The 15,289-nt window shown below is 40.1% G+C and overlaps 1 protein-coding gene across 8 annotated transcripts in view; it reads right to left on the bottom strand.

The window, feature by feature from the left end:
- MAP3K4 (mitogen-activated protein kinase kinase kinase 4) overlaps window positions 1-15,289 on the bottom strand; it is an 86,041-nt gene that overhangs the window by 59,161 nt on the left and 11,591 nt on the right. For all 8 annotated transcript variants that reach the window (XR_013993117.1, XR_013993118.1, XR_013993119.1 and 5 more), the window contains exon 2: window positions 1,086-1,276. Coding sequence is in view for 4 of the 8 variants with exons in the window: in XM_081044904.1 (XP_080901030.1) it covers window positions 1,086-1,276 (191 nt within the window). In the remaining 4 variants the exon portion in view is untranslated. The remainder of the gene's footprint in view (window positions 1-1,085; window positions 1,277-15,289) is intronic.

Genomic DNA, 15,289 nt, shown 5'->3' on the forward strand with positions numbered 1-15,289 from the left:
CCTCTCGCCTCTCTCTTTCCTGAGGAAACAATGGATACGGACACAGTGACTTGCCACCACAACCACGAGAGACCAGCGTGTGGAAGGAGGACGGTGGGAAGGGGGTCTGGCCAGAGAGAGAGGGAGAACGTGGGCCACACAAAGGGAGAAATGAGCATGGGTTTGATTTCTGCAGAAAGAACACGTGACGGGGGCATTTCTCAGCTGAGACAGAAAATGAAATCGCTATCTTCTGCAGTAACAGATGGATGAATTCCAAGAGGCTATGAAGTCAGCTTTAGGACAAGTGGTTTGCTGAAGTTCGCAGGGAAATTCTAGTACCACAGGCTTCAGTGACCTGAGGTTCCATGCCAGGAAACGGGGCACAATGGGCGCAGGTCAGTACGATTCGATCATCTGCCTCAGAAAAGAACAGCTGTGGCAAGCTGGGGGGAAGGGAAAAACGAAAACAGAGGCAACTCTTCTAGGAGCCTTGGGGTTCTAAACAGAGAGCAGCAGAGTGCAGGTTCTGTCCACGGCGACGAGCTGTGTGGTACCATCCAGGCCCGGCTCTGGGCGAGGAGGGCCCTGAACGCAGGGCAGCACACGTCACTGGCACAGAGCGCAGATCTCGGACTGCCTAGGGGTCCTGGGGAAGGAAGCCTGGCTCTGCCTCCCCAACTGCCCAAGACGCCACGTCTGCAAGACAGAATCCAGACACCCCCGTCTAAGAGATTCCAAGAACAAAAGAAGGCCTGCTGTCCCATACGCCAGCGGCCACCATGGATGAGTACGCTGATTCACCCACACTTGGGGTCTTCCACCACCTACGAGAAATACAAATGCCTCCCACCAACAATTACTCAGGACAAAGATTTCTATCTCTGGAGAATTTTGTTCTCTTTTATTCACAATACTGCTGCTAATGGCAATAATTCAAAAATTAAAACGTAAAATGTAAAAGCAGCATTAGAATCAAACTCAAAAACGAAGGAATAATTAACACTATCAGAGAAAGGATCAGTCAGTAGTGACATGTTATATAAAGACGATACACCAAACGTGCCATGCCCTGTCACACGTGTCATTTTAGGGACAAGACTTACCTTTCAGAGTAGATCGACCGGCAGGTCTCCCCACGTTGTTCCTCTGGTGTTTCGCTGACATGCGTTTCATCTGCCGAGGTGTGCTGGGGGGAGAGTTGCCATAAAGGTTCTCTGTATTTGTTTCATCCGAAAAGTCCTCTGGGTCAGATTCAGAAGTCTTGCAAGCTGGATCTCCCAATGCGCACTCTTGCCTACGAAACACAAGCAGAGAAAATATTCAGGAACGTATTACGCAAATTCAAATTTACACTACTTGAAATTTCTCTCAAGAAGCCTTCGTAAAGCCTTTCTGTGGCTGCGTCTCCTCCTCAGCACAGTAGCTGCACTTGTGGGACCGCACAAGGAGACCTTCTTCACTCAGAGAAAGCAACGACTGACTTCGCTGCTCTGACCACGTGGGCAGAACTGACACGCAGTTTCTGTTGTGTGTAGGATTCTTTTGAACAGAAATAAAGCTGCAAACTAAGAACTTAGAGACTAAGGAAAAAGAGCACAGAACTAAAAGATACAGATCAGACAGAACCAGGTGGGCACTTGTATGCCAGCCACGGCCACGCTGAACGGCTGAGCAGGCCAGTCCAGCCCTGCCCTGGACCGCAGAGATCCCCCCTCTTTCTGCAGCACACAGACAGACAGACAGACAGACAGAAAGCATAGGGACACTTCACCAGCCCCACGCAGCACAACACAGAGCACTGATAACATACGGCAGGTCAACTTTTCTCTGTCCTCTGACGAACACTACAATGCGGAGCTGAGGCTAGAGGGAGGGAGAAGGCGTCTGTGAAAGAAGAAAAAGGGATTCATTTCTCTTCGCCTTCAAAACACAGCTCCTCATTAACTTGTTCTCGGGAAACACTTCCTGCCAATGCTCTGTCCCCAGCCAACTTCTCAAATAATGATAAAGTTCTACTTTAGCAAAGCTAACAAACTAAAATGTAATGATATAAACTGAGAACAAACACAATGCCAAAACAGCAAACTAGAAGGAATCGATCACAAAGCTCCTTTCAAATATTTATTATCAGCCTAACCCATTCTGAATATTCTTCATAAAACATACTTCAGATTTTATAAACATAACTGCAACAATATCCAAGATATAACCAGTTTTTTTCTTTTCCTGGCAATTTATAACCTGATATAAAATCAACCTATTTCAAAATCACAAGGAAAAAAGGAAAAACCACTCTAAAATGTGTGGTACCATTATTACTCAATTGGACTGACACGTGAAACTTCAGAAAACAAATTACCTTTCAAAAAATTAAAATGCTGCAGAACTATACAAATGTACAGTACTGAAATCCCTTTGACGGGTCAAAAACTGTTTTCTGAATCAGGTAACACCACTGTAGACACTTTGAGTACACGCACTCCACACACATGTGCACACATAGTAAGCTGTACAAGTGGAACACCCTGAAAGCTAAAACAAAGGAAACTGAGCGCAAATTTAAAAGTAGGTTTTAAATGCACCTCTGCCCGTGGGCTGCCTTATTATTCAAGTCTCACAAGGTCCTACCGCACCCAATGTAACCTCCAGATCACCTGAAATTCCCAACATCATTGCTTCTGCGCTCACAGAACGGTCCATTGGACTGACGAAAGGACATGGCTATAGAAGGTCAAGGTCGCTAATTTCAATTCCAGAAGTTTTAGTGGCACAGGCTGCGGAATGACTTATGGAGACGGCTTTGTGGTGTGAGGGGCTTAGGTTCAAATCCTGACTGTGCTGGTCACAGGCTGTGTGGGCCTTGGCCAAATTATTTATTATAAAGTCTCCACAATGCACATTTCCAAAATAAGGATCATGAACACTTAGACTCCATGCCAGTAACGCATGCTTAACAAAGGAGCCACAACAGAGTAAAGGCTCACTAAGGACTGGCACTATTCTATTCCTATGACCGACCTTGACCGCCGAGGCACTCACTCACCACCCACTGGGCATGACACAGGACCAGAAACCATTGTAACATTTTTAACGGTTTCTAAATTCTTTCAAATTCAATTATTAAAACTTTTTTTTCTTTCTCCCTAAGATACAGCCAATGGTTAAGAAGAACTTTGTATTTATTTTACTACTTTTATATCTCCAATAATTTCCAGCATAGTGCTCAAAACCATTCCATGTTTTCCACAATATTTCATATACCAGAACAATCACCACTAAAAACTACAGCACAAACATTTAGTCAGTTAAATACATCGAGGCCACACAACGAGGAGCATCAGGATAACCAGAAAAATGGAGTCAGAGACGAAAGCACACACACAACCCCATTCAGAACACGCCCTCTGCAGGGAGCAACGTGCCCTCGGAGGCAGAACCTACGGCCTCCTTCCAGCCTTACTGGATGGGAGACTGCGTACATGACTTCATCTTTCTAACACTAAGAAGAAGACTAATTTAGAATCTGTAAGGTCAACATTGTAAACTATTTCAGGAAATTCAGTGGTGAAGATCCAAGAAGAAATCAAAACAAAACAATGGAAACAAAGGGCTATGTGGAAAATCCTAAAATATCAAACAGGGATATAAAAGTATATGTTTTACTAATATCCAGCAGTAGTACTGTGTGGATGAATGAGCTCTAGAAATGCAAAATGAAAGTGGAAGGGGATTTTTTGAAGAGGATTGAAAATGTCCAAACTTCACTGAGCCAAGTCTTCCAATGGCAAGCCCCGGGAGTCACGATCTCAGGACAGAAGAGTTTATTTTTTTAAATAAATACCCCTGTCCGATCTACATGGAAACAAGTCCTGTGCTTTAACGAGGGGGGGGAGGGGAGTCTAAGAAAGCACATTTAATAAAAAATGTAGTTAACATTTAAGAATTTAATTTGAGGAAACAGAAAAAGGTATTTGTTCTGTACTGCCCTCCAACTGTGGGCAAGTTATTTCTCTACTCATGGAAAAATTCATTTGGCTGTACTCTCCAAATCAAAGTAGAAAAGTAAATCACTGTAATAATTCTACAGAAGCTGAACTTCTCTTGTTTTTAAACCTGCATCTATTAGAAAACAAAAAGTCCTCTATCTTAGTCTTTATACATCGACACAATAAACAACTACTGATTTCAAACCATTCCCAAACTATTTAATTATTCTAACATCCAACAAAAAGAATCACGTGGAAGTAAAGATAAATACTGTTATAAACAATATATTAAGATAAAACACGATACATTTCATCCGTCCTTATCCATTATGCATCACAGAAAAGGAGGTAGGAAAAATGCCATGTGGTACTGCTAGCCATAATATTTATAATGCATAACTAAAATGACTTTTAGGATAGGCATTACACAAAGGTGAAACTATGTATTTAAATACTTTCTCAGAATATACTTAGTCAAGATGACATTCACACTTGTTGGAAATGTTATTAGTTTACATTCCATCCAAGTAACTTAGTAACTTAATTACATGTCAGAAAAAAGTCCAACATTATTTTATCCTTCTTTATTTTAAAAATGAAGAGTCCAGCACCCTATAAATAAAATTCACATGTGTGATAGCCTATCAAAAATTACCAAACGGGAAGATAGCACCCAAACCAGGAGAAAAATCAATAGAAACATACAGAAATGACTCAAGTATAACCTATAGAGATGAAAAAAAAAAATACCTGAAATGAAAAATACTTGGAAGGAATTAAAAAGAGATTAGACACAGCAGAAGAAAAGATCAGTGAACCTGAAGACATAGCAACAGAAACTATCCAAAATGAATCCGAGAGAAAAGAATTGAGAAACAAAGATGAACAAGAACAGAGCACCAGTGATGTGCGGTGCAATACCAAGCAGAGCAGCATGGGCTACTGAGTCTACAAGAAGAAAAGGGAGGCACAGGAAAACATCTTTGAAGAAATAAGGGCTGAAAAATGTTCTACGTTTGAAGAAAACCATAAGCTCACAGATCCAAGAAGCTCAGCAAACTCCAAGCAGAACAACTATTTAAAAACCTACCAGTTTTTGATTATGCACATCATAATCAAACTGCTGAAAACCGGTAAAAAGAAAAATCTTAAAAGCAGCTAAAGAAAAACAACCTAGTCGGGGAGCCTTAGCTAAGAAGCAATACATAATGGAGGGAGGGGAATCAAGCCAAAGTTTATTCTTTTTTCTTAAAAAAAAACCAAACATTTATACACAAAATCAAGGAAAATAAATACTAGTGGTAACTTCAAAAGAACTTACATCATTTCAATTAACTAACCAAAAGCATCCAAAGGCTCATTTTGTATTAACTCATGTGAGATGAGCTAATGTGGTCGGCTGACTGGTTCAGAATGTTTCCATGGATACCAATTATTTTGGAGGAGGAAAGTAGTACAAGGTCTACATCAGTTGCCCTGAAACATTTGCCTTACTTGTGTTTAAAAACATACAAATGTGAACTGTCTTTCTGGTACTAAATTTCTGACAGTCACATAAAACCACGTTTCCCTCTTTTAACATAAAACTTTGCTCAAGTACTATTCACTTGGCACAGAATCTGGTCTAAGAAAAGTATGTCTTGAACTCAACCCAAGGGAGTTTGGTGTCGTTTTTAAATTTAAAAATGTGTGGAAGACAAGACAAAAATTCAAGTTACTTGGGGTTAAATAGTTCTGCTCTGACATAGTAGGTAAACCACATGGTGACTAAAATAGTTCATCTATAAAATGATGGAGTTGGATTAGATGAGTTTGAAAACATCTGTGGTTTTGCAAAAGCCCTTAAAAATTAACTTCATTAAATGTTCTATATAGCAAAGTCCTTAGAAATAAAATATTTTGTTCACTTATGAAGTACAGTACAGTGCTCATCTGCATAAGATTCTCTCCACCACTTCCATCTCCCCAGTTACCTATTCCCTAGTAAGTAATAATTCAAGGAAGACTTCTGCTGTTGGGGGAAAGGGAGGGGGAAGGGATGGCTGCTAGGTTCTTCTTTTTAAGAACCTGTAGATTTGTTTGGCCTGCAGTATACATCAAAGGGAGCTAAGCTGGCTTGGAGGTTGCATGCTTGGTTTGTGCTGTAAGAGCCAACTAATTAACAAGTTAGTTGACCTTATATTAGCCTAGAGTGGAGTGTCTGTAGGCTCACCCCCAGGTGAGCTGCTGGCAAACCTCAAACGCATCCAACCTGCACTATTACCTTTTGCATTGATTCAGAGTGTAGGGTCTTCACAAGCCTAGTGAGTCTTGGTTGTTTTTCAGGATAGACACCAGACTTTTTGTTGTTGTTTTTTAACTAAAATTCATCATTTTTAAACAAGTAGATATTTAAAAAAAAAAAATCTCCCCACAGAAGTGAACAAGAAGCTCTCCGCAGCTAGAGTCCAGGTTCCGTGACAGCAGGGGCCTCGCCTCGTCTGTCCTCTTTACCACTGTTCCCCCGGGACCAGACAGCGCCTGGTGCAGACGCGTGAATACACGAACGCGTGCGGTAAACAGTTTTACTTTTGGTATGTTGGCCTAATCATTATCTAAACTCTATTAAAATACAACCACACTTAATTATTTGAAAAATGTAAATTTTGAAGGCTACAAGAATTAAAGATTATTTATTTCTGATAATAAGTTAAGTGGTACTGCAACTCTTGGTGCCAAATTGACTATCTACTGACCCCAACAACAGCCATGTGGTACGGAATAAGGAATCATGGTTTTGGAATCAGATTCACATAGGCTGAAACACCGATGGTTCCATGCTTATTAGTAAGAATACACGTTTTGATCAAATTGTTGTGAGTTGGCTTGCAAATAGTTTATTCTATTAGAAGCCTTCTTATCAAATGTCAAAGTAGAACTTGTGGTTAGTGAGTTAATTTTCAAAAAATATATATTGAAAGCACTAAAAATGAACCATGCAAATACAAACACTGAAACGTTTGTGGGGGCTATTCCTTCGGAGGCGCCCCACGCACCTGGCCTCCCGGTATTCACGCCCGTGTATACGACCTACTCTTGACTCTGGGATGCCCGTGAGCTGCTTTACCCACAGAATGTAGCAAAAGCGACACGGGGCCAGTTCCGGGCCTGCACCTTAAGAAGGCCACTTTTGTATCCCAGGGGAAACGAGCCACCATGAAGTAAGCCCAGCTACCCTCAGGCTGCCACGGTTGACGGCTGCAGAGGCTGCCTCACGGAGGGCCCAGCTAGGTCACAGCTGACAGCCAGCAACAACTTGCTAGCTTGTGAGCGAGGCTATTTTGGACCTTCCAGCTGTCCCTGAGCCCCAGCCAACACCAAGAGAAGCAGAAGAGCCACTCAGTGCCGTAACAAATAATAAATGGTTTTCACTTTAAGTCATTAAGCTTTGGTATGGCTTGTTAACTCATAATAGATAACCAACGCACATACAAAACATAAATATTTTATTTTCACTTTAAGCTCAGGGCTGGGTCGAAATCCATTGCTCCTTTCATGAGGGCCACAGCTTTGCTGTGTAGTGTGAGGCCCTGAAAGAAGTCACCAGTCAACTGTGTCACCTACACCACAACCAAGGGCAGCTCCACTCTCTTGTTTCTTCAAAATAGAACAAGAATGTAAAGACTTTCGTGGAGTGATTTTCCAGGATTTTTACGGTTTTTCTTCCTAAACTTTAATAGTTCTCTCCTATAACTAACTTGATGGCAATTTTCTTTTGGGGACGGATCTTTAGACTTTCCAAAGCATTCCAAATTAGTTTATATAGAAACTACAAGTCTTTTTTGTATTCACATTTCATGTATTTGTATAATGGTTTACTAAATTATGCAATTATAACTAAAATGTACAATAGACCTAAACAGATTTAGAAACAAACCAGGAACTCTTCAACTTGTGAGAACAGAAAATCACAAGCATTCTTGAAAGTACATTATTAGCCTTAAGCATTCATAATTGGATGGATGTTTTATAGAAGAAATGGACAGGCTCAGGTCTTGGAACGGGTTAGGAAGATGACTAGATAGGCCTTTCTGTCTTACCTCTTCTGGGACAAGTCATTTACTTCACTCATAAATTTATACAAAATACACTTTATCAGTTCTGAACGAAGAAAAACACAAAGAGCACCCAAAGATAGAAAACAAATGAAAAATTACCCCAGATGGAGAAACTTTACTCATCATTAGAAATAAAAATAATTATAAGCTGTTGATAAAATATTTTCAGATGAAAGATTTCAGAAAATAAACTTACAAAATCATAGAAACAAATGTAACAGAATGCTTTAAAGACTTCATATTATTTGTCACTTTTGGTTAACCAGAAGGCTACCCAAAAGGAACTAGAACAAAGAGAGAGAGTGTGAAAAATGCTTTGGGCATATAAATACAGGAGTCATGTTAGAGCTGAAAGACAACTGTGATTATTTCTGTTATTTCTGCAATTTTGCAGCAAACAATTAAATATTTAAAAATGAGTGGACAAAGAGTAAGACTTTTTCAGGTGTATTTTCTTATTTTTACCATGTCTAATGTCTCCAAAGAAATGTGTGAGTATATCTATCCTATATCTTTACCCGAAGCTTTGCAAATCAGTATCAGATCATATGTGTAAGAATCAAAATGGAATGAAAACCCTTGTTAGATGCACCTGGTTGAGCACCAGTGACGCATACAGGCAGCAAAGGTAGGAGGGACGTCCTTGCAACACTAGAAAGGAAAATAAACACCACTTCAGTCTCACTGTGGATGCATTTTGCAATGAAATGCCAACAACAACAACAAAAAATTTTTAAAAGAAGCAACATAAAAGTGATGATTCACTCAAAAGGTTTTTTGAGGCTTGACTAAAAAGAACTATGGGGCTGTGGCAGGGAAATTTGGAAGATGGAAAATGTATCAAAATTGGGAGGAAACACAAACAAAGGCACTTATACTATGCCAAGTGCACATAAAACATTAAAAAGAGTTTAAAGAGAAACAAAAAATGTTTAAAAATTAAAAGGTAGCAAGAAACAATTATGATCTCCCTCTACCTACTCTTCTTACAAATGAGAACATTTTTTATTCCCTTATTCTAATTTGAATTTGTTGGGGGAAAAATCATTTTCTATCATGAACTACTTTCTTGTCATTCTTAGAAATCAAGTAACTGAAGAGCTCCTTTCTATAGGAAAACACATGAGTTGTTTGAATCTCCTTGGCTCAAGTTATCTTTTTTCCTAGTTTGGACTTTAAAAATAGTTAACTATAAATACGCCCTATGACACACATACACATTCAAAAGATGAACTCCAACTGTTAGGAGGATAAATCTAGGAAATACAAGCATATGAGATATTCTCCCAGGGTTTCCAGTGAAGGAAATGGAAAGAAAAGTGGGAAAAGCAATTAGGACAATTTGGACATTAAATCTCTCACTTCTGCTTTGACATTAGCACAGAAAGAGCTCATTTATCGTGGCACCAGATCTTGGTTTCCAATACCATGCTCCAATAAAAGAAGCAGGACTCCCTGGAGAAATGGCTGATTGATTCCAGGACTGGGGCCACGAAGCTGTAACATGAGCCTAGAGCATCTCGTAGTGCCAGCAAGCGAGAAGTTCTCAAAAAAACAAAAACACAAACCAATGGGAGTATGTTAGGACACGGGCACAGAGCGCCTATTGGCCAAAGCGGGAACAATCTGAGCAACAAAATAAATGACACAGTTCTGGATTATGACCATGAACCCATGAATCCATATTGACATAAATAATTACTAAACAAATAAATTAATAGGAGACGAGACCAACCTCCGGTACAGAAAAAAATCCCAGTAATGGATGTAGATACTGCCCACCACTTAAGTGTGGGCTGCACTTCTAGTGACTCACTTTCAAAGAACACAGTACAGAAAGGTGGAGAAAAAAGGAAGTTTGCAGTGGAGAAACTGACAAACACTATTCCATCAGCTGTCGGTCGGGTGGTCAAGGTGAACACCATCAGCGATACACCATGTGGCAAACATGTGCCCCTCCTTGGATGACAAGCACCCTTTACCTCCATGGTCGTCCTCCCAAAACCCACCACTCCAGTCAAACCATGATAAAAACAACAGACAAACCCAAGCTGAGGAACAATCTACAAAATACCTGAGCAACAAGCGGTACCCCTTAAAACTGTGAGTCATTAAAAATAAATTCTGAGCAACAGTCAAGAGGCAGCGAGGGAGACATGAGGACCTAATGTAATGCGGTATCCTGGAGGGATCTGCTACCGGAAAAGAACATTAGGGGGAAATGAATAAAATCTAAGTACAGAGTTTAGTAAACAATAAAGTGTTAATATTGCATCCTTAGCGGTAACAAAGGTACACAACAATGTTTAACAACAGGAGAAACCAGGCACAGGATACATGGAAATTCTGTACTCTCTTTGCAACTGTCTCTAAATCTAAGCTGTTCTAAAATTAAAAGTTTATTTTAAGAATTAATTTAATGACATGATATGGAACAGTTCCATGACAATGTTGAGGAAATTTGGTGTTACTACTCTACTGATATAAAACACTGAGAGCCAGGACTAAATGAAAAAGGTAACATTAATTACAAAATTAAGCAATTCTTTATCAATGTATAACAAATAACTGATGACTATGATTTGAAACATTTTTTAAATGGTAGGTGAGGAAATGCCTTTTAAAATAGTGACTTCCAAAACTGGGCGATGTACCAGATTTCTAGTCAGCTGTGTAATTTGTTCCACCGTAACAAGCAATTTCATTGTAACAGTATAATTGCCACCATTAGGTATTGAGTACTGACCATCTGCCAGGCACTACGCTAAATATCAAACATAATCTCATTTAATGCTCGGCAGAGCCTTTGGCACCACTTTAGGGAAGGATGCTTTGCCCAGAAGGCCAATTCTTGTCCATTATGAGAGGTACTCATTATCAAATACCTGTTATTACATCCTAGGTACTCAATCAGGCACTTCACAAATGTTATCCAGTTGGATCTTCCCAACACCCCTGCTGGTACCATCACAAGCCCTAAGTCACAGAATAGGGAAAGAGTTGCCAAAGTAACTTGTCTGCTCCCCTGGGAAGTTGTCTGGGCCACAACTGTAGTCTCGGGGCCCCTCCCCATTCAGCCCACCGCTCAATCCCAAGTCACTAGTTTGGCTGGCGTCCCGTGGCAGGCAGGGAGGGTTACTCCCCCTGTGGAATGAGGTGGGGAAAGGGTGGAATGAGGTGGAACACCTCTGGGAAAGCGTGGGGGACAGTTCAGAGATCCAGGCATCTCTAGGGTGCACAGCTTTGGTGAAGCCCTTTAACCACTCTAACTTTAAACTGCCTCACCTATAAATAGAGGTGTTCGCCTGGGTAAGATATTGCATCTAAATTCAGGCCGAGGGGGACCCAGCTTGGCTACAATTTAAATAAGAAAAAAAAAGTGAAGATTTTGCATGGCTTACTTATTTACGAAATAAAAGGTCCCCTGTAAACCCTCTCCCTGCCCGCAGCTCTTCACCTCCCTCCCAAGGAGGAGAACTACACCGGGTTATGCGCCTCGAGCAGCTCCAGGCTGGGGTTGCTCTCATTCAACAAAGGCCCCCGTGGACAAGCGCTGGGCTAGGAGCTGAGGAAAAACAGGACTGAACAAGGGTCCCCATTCCTGCCTTCCGGGGCAGTTTATTCCGTGAAAAGAAGTGGATATTTAGCATGTAAGCAAGCACACACACAAAAACCTTTCAAGGGCAGTTCTGACTTATGCTCTGAAGGAAGGCTACGAAGCAGACCGGTAGACAGGAGCAGACTTCTCCGAAGAAGAAACATTTCACAAACTTCAAAGCTAGGAAGGCAATGACCGGAAGAGGGAGGAAGAAAGTGACGGAGACAGAAGGAAGAGCATGTGGAAGGATCCCAGACAAAGGAGAGCACACGGCTCACTGGAGAAACTGAAAGGCCATGATGACCTAGGGCAGTGTGGCCAGAGTGAAGGGACGAGAGTACCCAGGGCAGCAGGCAGTCATCGGGTTACCATGCCAGGGAGGGCATCAGCAGGGGAGGGACACCAGGGAACCTCTCCTCCTCCTCAGAGTATTGCCCATAACCACCCGACACCAGCAGACAGGCATCCAGACACACACAACTTTCTAACACTACTTTCACTTTTTCACACACAAGGCTTCTCAACTAGTTAAGCCTCAAGTGAACTTAAACAGCTCATCTGTCTATACTACCCAAACAAGCAAGACAAATTCACCTGCTGGGAGCCAACAGAGGAAAAGACCTGTTCATTTGAGAGGCAGAATGCCTTAGGAATCCTTAAAAATGAAAAGTGAACATCTAAGAAGAAAAACGCTACCCAACATCAGATGTGAGTAAAGATACACACACAAATAAAGTTTGTCTCATGAAAAATGTAACTGTCTTCTAATAAAAAACTATGTAAATGGGGAAAAATGTAAACGGGTCTTAAAAATTTTAGGAGAAAATAATAAAAGCTCCTATTTTTAATTTTATAGTTTTCTTCACTAAAGAAAACATAATTGGTAACTGTGGTTGAATACATAAGGCCAATGTCAAATTTACTGGAAATGTGGGGCCTAAAGCCCTGTGTGTTCCAAATATAAACACCATGTACAATTTCAGAAATGTCTCACAGCATATAATTAAATGCAACATGTACAAAATATAGGGAACGTAAAAAAGTATGAAAATTATATTACTTTATATCTCAATTGTGGGGACTGTGAGTCCCTTGCAGCTGAATGTAAATTTTTATCATATGCATTTTTCGGATTCAAGAGTCCCTAGCTCATCAGATTCTCAAATGCAGAGTATGACCCAAAAGAGGTTAAGAAGCACTGACCTAGACAATATTTACCGTACATTTAGCAGTGTTCTCTTTTCAAAATATCCTGACACGTATTAGACACTCAAAGAATACACGTGCCTGACGAATAGCTAATTCACAATCAGTGCTCCATCTACAAGGCGGCTTCCACACTAGCCTAGTACAGAGACAACCCCCACCCAACCACACACACTAGCTTGACACAAAACCGACTTTTAAAAATCACATAAACGTCAAGAAGTTAACCAAGTGAAACAGTATTTTTCAATCCTTTGTGACATGCTGTCGCTTCACATTTTGAATGACAATGTCCTCCACATTCCCTATAAAAGTGGTTAATTAAAAAAAAAATTAAAATTAAAATAAACTAACACGTTAATTTAGGAATAATTAGAAAAATCTTTAAATGGTTCATAATCAAGGCTGTAACTAAATAGAGTCAAAGCCTTTCTGGGAAAGAAAAGCTTTTAAACAAACATGGAGCACAGAGGCTTGGTAAGAGCAAAGGAGACTGTTCCATGTAATACAATACTAGAGGTGTGAAAGCAGAAGAAACATTGTAAGAATAAAGTTATTTATAGGACTGACAACAGGATATAAACTAGAAGAACAGGGATTTAAGCAGAGATTTTCCAGTAATGGTTTCCTTTGTATTTATCCTTCTTGGGGTTCATTGAACTTTTTGAATCTATGGGTTTACAGTTTTCATAAAATTGGAAACATTTACAGCCATTATTTAACTTTTTTTTTGTTTCCTCCTTTCTTTCCTCTTTCAGGAACCCCAGTTACACATATGCTGACCGTATGGTATTATCCCACATGGCACTGCTGTTCTGCTTATTTTTGTCTAGTCAGTGTACTCTCTGTACTACATGTTGCAGTTCCTATTGTTATGTCCACAAGTTCAATAATTTTTTTCTGCACTGTCTACTCCATTGATAATCCCATCTGGTGTATTTGTCATTTCAGATATTGTAGTTTTCATTTTCAGAAGTTCCGTTTCGGGGGTTTTCTTTCGTATCTTTTATTTATCTCCAATGTACATGTTTTCCTTTAAATACCTGAACATAATTCTAACGATCTTAACAATTCTTCTACTTCACCATTTTTGACATTTCTGAGATTGTTTCTATTGACTGACTTTTCTCCTGGTTTTGGGGTCATCTCTTCCTGCTTATTGGCATGTCTAGTAATTTTTTATTAGATGTTGGACATTATGTGTTACTTGTTGAGTATCTAGATTTCACTGTCTTCTTTTAAAGAGTACCGGGCTTTGTTTTTTTTTTGTTGGCCATTAAATTATTTTCAATTCCATTTTATCCTTCCAAGAACTGTTTTCAAGCTTGGTTAATTCCAGACATGCCTTTACTCTCGGAACAGTTTAGCCCCACGACTCAGATGTGAACCTTCCAAATACTGAATGTCCCAAGTGGCCAACACAAGGACTATCCACTCTGGCCAATGGGAACTCAAATGCCTCTCAGCTCCATGTGAGCTCAGGGAACCTTTCAGCTCCTGGTTCCCCACTGACTCTCTGCTTAACCTGTGGAACTATGCAGGTGCCTCCCATATTCAGAGACTCAAGAAGGACTTATGTAGGTTTCTGGCTTTTTTTCCCCCGCTCCTTCCTCTTCAAAACTCTGCCCTCAACTTCCACCTGCCTCGGCCTCCCTGAACGCTACTCTGCCTCCTTAATTCAGCAAGACCCTCTGGTTGTCTGGGACTCCCCTCCCTGTATCACCACCTGGAAGAGGCTTCCAGGCAGAAAGCCAGGGTAATCATAGAGCTCCTTTCGTTTGTTTACCTTGCCTCAGGGATGACACTCATGCATGGCCTACTGTCCAATGTCTGAAAACAGTTGTATATTTTTAAGTTTATTTCAAATATCATGGGAATAGCTTATTATATACCACTAAAAGGCAGTATGTTTATAATTTTTATCTAAAGAAATTGTTCTATGTATTTTTTAATGTGACAATGAAATGATACACTATTCCATCATATACAGGAATAACAATACTTGACTTTCAAAGTGACTAACTCTACAGTGTAGCGAAGTGTTTTATAATAGGATCACATAGCAGTTCCTTTAGAAAACAAAGGAGAGGGAAATTTTTGTTTAAAAACAAAGATAAATTAATACAAAAAGGCAAACATCAACTCATTTTAGAGGTTAAAATATTTATAGATAGTTGAATCCAACTCAATTATGTTATAGCAATTTAACCTCTCTGGGCCGCAATTTCTATAATTTACATAAAACCAGAAAGATTCCTTGTGGATCAAAGTTTTAAGGAAGAATAGAAAAGATGTAAAACTTAGGGTTTAACAGATAAAGCTGTTATCACTTAAATATCCGAATGTATCAAAAATGACACACTTCTCAACTACAGTTGATACCAGAAGACCAAACAAATAACATTTTTGGCAGTTCCTCA

The sequence above is a fragment of the Rhinolophus hipposideros genome (genome assembly GCF_964194185.1).
Source record: "Rhinolophus hipposideros genome assembly, chromosome: 3".
NCBI classification, from domain to species: Eukaryota; Metazoa; Chordata; class Mammalia; order Chiroptera; family Rhinolophidae; genus Rhinolophus; species Rhinolophus hipposideros.